Consider the following 5841-nt stretch of genomic DNA (forward strand, 5'->3'; position numbering starts at 1 on the left):
GGGTCTGACACCAGTGGGTGGGGTGCAATCTGACACTCCCCTTCCTTTGCAGAACCGAGTGTAGAGACCGCGAGCCCCTGGCTTGGGGGGAGGGGAGTCGGGGGAGTAGGTCCGCACTTCCGTCCTCAAGACTTTCTCCCTAGAGGCCGGGTATCAGAGACCAGCTGCCGGCTCTCTGAGCTACTTCCCAGGTTTGGCGCCTGGAAAAGTTCACGTTCTGCATTCTCCTGCTCCTGGCTCCGCCCCGGCTCCAGACCCTGCGTTCTTCTGGCCTTACCCGGGACGGGCCACCCCTTTCCCCGCTGCCTCTGGCGCGAGGGTGCTGGGACATCTCTGAGCCAGCTCTGGGCCCAACCAAGGTTGGCAGCAAATATCAAGTGTCGCTCCCCAGAGGAACACAGATACCCGCTTTGGAGGCTGTCTTCTGAGCTCAGACTTTTCTGAGTAGTGCTGTGCACAGCAGGGGAAGTTCTTTGCCACCGTTGTCGTTCAGTGCTTAGAAGGCCCAGGACACAGAACACAAACGGTGTCCCACTGAGTCAACATTGGGACCACGCGGGAACGTGAACTTGGCGACACTTTTGAGCCTCGTCAATCAGAAAGGGAGATTTAGCAGCCCAGCTGATCCCCCAAAGTGCAGCCACGGTCCCCAAGTCACCAAGAAGGTGCACTGGTGGCGCAGCCCGGCGACTGAGCTCGGGTGAGTGCTCCAGAGGAGTTATCACCGCGCTGAGAGCACCAAGGATCCGCTCAGGGCTGACTCTCAGGCAGCCTCCTCCCTAGCCCTGGGATTGTCCTCAGGCCACGAGGAGGAGCTTGTTGGAGATTTCGAGGCTGTCCAGAGCCAGAGAGCCTGAGCGCAGCGTCTCCCGCCTTCAGCTGGGAAGGGGGAGTGGCGCTGGCGGGTTGGAGCTGAAATCTCAGCTAGTCACTGACCTCCTTCCTCCTCTTCCTTAGCCTCTTTGAGACTTGGACTCCCTGGGGAAGGTTCTAGAGAAGGTAAAGGAACCCGGACCTCTTGTTTCCTAGAAGGCTGGGGATGGAGCTCCTGTTTCTGCCTCATCAGGGACACTTGGAGCGTGCTGGTGGTGCGTGAACAGGGCACTGCCTTCCACTGGTCTCGACGAGCCCCTCCTGGCAGTTTTCCCCTACTCTACTCCGGCCACTTGTTTTCTCAGGTCACAGTCTCCAGCGATCTAGGAGGGAAAACCAGAAGAAGGTGGCCCTCAGACCCAGCCCAGCCGAGATGTCCGCGCAAAGCCTGCTGCACAGTGTCTTCTCCTGCTCCTCGCCCGCATCGGGCAGCACGGCCTCGAGCAAGGGATTCTCCAAAAGGAAGCTGCGCCAGACGCGCAGCCTGGACCCAGCCCTGATCGGTGGCTGCGGGAGCGAGATGGGCGCCGAGAGCGGCCTGCGGGGCTCCACAGTAAGCCGGCTCCACTCTCCGCAGCTCTTAGCAGAGGGTCTAGGTTCCCGCTTAGCTTCTTCTCCCCGGAGTCAGCACCTTCGGGCTACCCGGTTCTCGACACCTAGACCTCTATGCTCGTCTTTCTCCACACCTAGTACCCCGCAAGAAAAGTCGCCTTCTGGCAGCTTCCACTTTGACTACGAGGTCCCACTGAGTCGCAGTGGTCTCAAGAAGAGCATGGCCTGGGACCTGCCTTCTGTCCTTGCCGGGTCCGCTAGTGGCCGCAGTCCCGCAAGCATCCTCAGTTCCTCCGGGGGAGGCCCCAATGGCATCTTCGCTTCTCCAAGGAGATGGCTCCAGCAGAAGAAGTTCCAGCCTCCACCTAACAGTCGCAGCCACCCTTACATCGTGTGGAGGTCCGAGGTAGGGACCAGCGCCATGTGTTTCACAGTCCCAAAGCTAGATGTCCCAGGCAATTCCAGGTGGCTGTCTTTAAGTCTGTCCCATGTACAGAGTGAGGCACCAGCCTTAGCTGCTTAACTCTGGCTGTTTAGATGGTGCCAGAATGTGACCACCCCTTAGGACCCACCGTATGTATGAGCGTGTCTGGAGAAGTACTAGGGTTCACTTTGGAATGGTCCCAGGAATTGAGGGAAGACATGGTGTTCTGATTTCTTTTTGATGCTTCAATCAAAGGGTCATCTAATCTCTTCACCAAACCTGATTTTATGAAATATTACATGATATACATCTACCACTAGATTGTTTGAGAGTTCAGAAACTTTTCTGAAGGATGTTGACTGAGTGTGTGTGTATTTGGGTGGCAGGATAGAATAACTATTATAATTCTCTAGTTTTGATTTCTTTTCCCTAAAGGTGTAATTTCAGAAATCTATGGTACTGAATACTTTTGGTGCTTAAGAGTCTGAGATATCATGGAAATCCGCCCAAATTCCACTAAGGACAATTAGTCGTTACTAGAATAGACATGAATCAGGAATCAATAATAAATAGGGAACTCAGAGGGAGCTATCTGATTTCCTTCAAATGTCTGCTCTCTGGTTCTGAATGGGGAATAGAGCCATTGGGAAACTGTGGTTGATGGGGACTTGGAAAGCAGCATACTTTTAGAGAATAAATAGTAGTTGGTTAAAAAATGACCAACTCCTTCCCAGTTTAGTCCACAAGCTCTATAGGATTGTCTGGGATTTGTTTCCATAAAGGAAGGGAGATCTCATCAATTGTAATTAAATATCTTAAAGCACAGTTAGCATTACAGAAATGAAATGAAATACTATGTAATTGCTGGAGATTTAGGTTAAATAAAGGAAACACAACCAAGCCAAACAGTTTGAAAATAGCCTCTCAGCTCTATTAGCATAAGATAACTGCCAGACTTCAGTTTTAGTATATTATCCTACAAAATTAGCATTATTGATTATAAATAGTAACATCATATATTGTTTATGTTAGTGACTAGTTAAAGTAACTATTGCTGCTGCATGACATATAGATTATGAAAAAAGAACAAAACCATTGCTGACTGGATCATGGATATAGTCAGTGGAAAGAAAAGTTGAGGCTCATTATACCCAAAACAACCAGCTTGGTATTTGGGAAGAAGAGAGGCTAAATTCCTTTTCAGTTTCAGAAGCACACATTAGCAGATTAAACTATAGAAGGAACAAAAAGGAGGGAGGGGGAAGAGAGAGAAGGAGGAGAGGAGAGATATCAAAAGCAAGCCAATGTTTAAGATTAGATATTTGCTGACATTCTTATCTATTAACATCTCATAATCAGTGAACAAGAACTTGAGCTGCAGTGATACTAGATGACTTCTGTCCATTTCAGAGTGTGTAGGCAGTCTGCGTACAACTCATCTACCATAACTTTCACCCCATTGTAATGGTTAAAACTGAGTACGTTGCCATATAGCAAAAGAACAAACTTTTCTCATAAGAGGTTTAAATGTGTAAGAGGGTAGGGGTGGGAATCCCTTTATGCTTGAGGCATGTATGGGATGATTGGGTAGAATTCTGGTATGTAAGCCCAATGCTGGTTTTGCTCAGTAGAAGCCAAGCTATCCTAATGTAACCCCTAGATCTGGAATTTAATGGTCTGTGTTACCTTTCAAAGGTTGAATGTCCTGGAGCCCTTTCAAACTCCAGGAAAATTCATCCCATTGGGCACTGTCTACCTTTCTTGCTTGTAAGCAAGCCTTGTCCTTTATCCTAAGAGAGAAACTTTTACTAATGATGGCAAAAATCCATCAAGTGAGCACTCTGCATGGTTAGGCTTCAGAAGTGAGCTTTGATTCACTCATATATGGCTCTTACACTATTCCTGGTTGTTCTGCTTCAGGGTTTCTCAGCCTTAGCACTATTGCTGAGGTCCAATGGTTCTCTGCTATGGATGTTGCAGTGTTGTGTATCATCCCTGTCTTCTACCCACTCTGTGCCCTGGAGCACCTGTCTTAGTTTGGGGACACTATTGCTGTGATGAAACACCAGGACCAAAAAGCAAGTTGAGGAGAAGAGGGTTTATTTCAACCTATACTTCTACATTGTAGTCTATCACTGAGAAGTCAGGACAAGAACTCACACAGGACAGGAGCCTGGAGACAGGAGCTGATGCAGAAGCTATGGAGAGGTGCTGCTTATGACCTTGCTTCCCGTGGCGTGGTTAATGTGATATTCTTTTATAGAAAGAACCCTGTACCAGCAGCCCAAGGATGGTACTACTTACAAAGGGCTTGTTTCTTCCCCATCAATCACTAATTAAGAAAATGCCTTGCAGTTGGATCTTATGGAGGCGTTTTCTAAATCAATGTTCTCTCCTTTCAGACAACTCTGACTTGTGTCAACTTGACATAAAACTAGCCATCCCAGCACCTCTTTATTCCAATATGACAACAAAACCTGTTGATCATGCTAAATACTTTCTAGGGGCAGACCTACCCTAGATGAGAACCATTGCTTTTGTGATATTGAGCGTTGCACCAGAGGCTGGGTATCTAGCAAGGACCTATAGAACAGTTGTGAGCTAATTTAATGTATCCCCAGGGCCTCCCTCTGCTTCTTAATCCACAAAGACCCTCCCTGGAGCCATGTTTGCAGACTCCACATCCTCTTATGGTTTCTTCATATATATGTATCTATTCCCCTCAGTCCACATGAGTATCTGAGAATTTATTTTCAGGTTTAGTAAGTGATGGATCACATCCATTTGCATTTAGTAAGTGATGGATCACATCCATTTGCAAAAGACTTTGTGATTTTAAACCAAATTGGGCACACAACAATTTCCACTCTCAAGAGTCTCATAAAGGCCCACAATTTTATCACGTGTGGTCACTCAGTGCTCACTAATGGCTTCTTTTTTTTTTTTTTTGGTCTAAATCTGGGAGGTGTTAGACAAAATCAGGAATGACTCTGTTAACATTCTCTTACTATGTGTTTCAGGATTACTTTACCCAAGTCAGATTCATGGTCACACAGTATGGTGATACAATCAGCACATGTTTACCAACTTGTGTTCTTTAGCAGCCAAACTCTGTCCCTGCCTCTGATAGAAGAATACCACCTGTTCATTCAAACTTGGAATCCCCTTGATTCTTGTGAACCAGATTTGAAATTGTGCCCATATGCTACTGGGCATTTGCCAGCTTGGGTAATTTGGAATCCCAGTCATTTTTGTAGCTGTGGCTTGTATTCTTTTCTTCATTCCTGCTGAAAAAATTTATTTCTCTACATACTATGAGTACAGACAACTCCCAGTATGGGATCAGTACTTAATGAGGGCGTGGTATAAAAAGATTAGCATTATGAGGGACCAGAATTGATTCACTGTCTTTTGTGCAAGGTCTTGCAGGTTTTCGCTGTTTTGAGAACAATTGAATTTGACCATTAAGTATGACTTAAAGATAACTTATAAGGAGTTGTAAAGTCATTTCTTGTATGTACTTGTGTGTCTATGTGAGGGTAGGCCAGTCTGGATGGCCTGAGGGCTTTGAATTCTCCCCTCTCTACCTCCTATTTTAAGCATGAGATTACAGAGGCCAGACTTATGTGTGTTTTGGGAATTCAGTCTGAGCTTCTCACACTGGAATGGTAAGCCATAACATCAGGCCCCCTGGGGTGGGGGGGATTTTTTTTCCTGCAGAAGAAAAAAGTCAGACAGAATGCATTGTGATGGAACACCAGAGTTTCAGAAAGAAGAATGACAGGGAGTTAAACACAATAATATGTTTGAGATGGGGTGGTTAGGATACCTCCAACCTAATACATGTAGCAACCAAAAGGCTTTTGATATAGTAATGTGTTGAAAACAGAAATTAGGCACATTGTGGAGGAATATCTATAAACATAGAAATGACATGAGGGTCAAAGTATGTTCTCTGTCCTCTCCTAGGAGCCTGTTGGTGAAATGCTCAG

At 46.5% G+C, this 5841-nt stretch overlaps 1 protein-coding gene across 1 annotated transcript in view; it reads left to right on the forward strand.

Annotated features, from left to right (window-relative positions):
* Window positions 1–993: 993 nt before the first annotated feature.
* Window positions 994–5841, forward strand: part of Arhgap6 (Rho GTPase activating protein 6) — a 484877-nt gene continuing 480029 nt past the window's right edge. The window contains exons 1-2 of the mRNA XM_031371330.1: window positions 994–999; window positions 1179–1831. Of these exons, the coding sequence (XP_031227190.1) occupies window positions 1247–1831 (585 nt within the window). The 5' untranslated portion in view covers window positions 994–999; window positions 1179–1246. The remainder of the gene's footprint in view (window positions 1000–1178; window positions 1832–5841) is intronic.

Source organism: Mastomys coucha, chromosome X, assembly GCF_008632895.1.
Source record: "Mastomys coucha isolate ucsf_1 chromosome X, UCSF_Mcou_1, whole genome shotgun sequence".
NCBI lineage: Eukaryota > Metazoa > Chordata > Mammalia > Rodentia > Muridae > Mastomys > Mastomys coucha.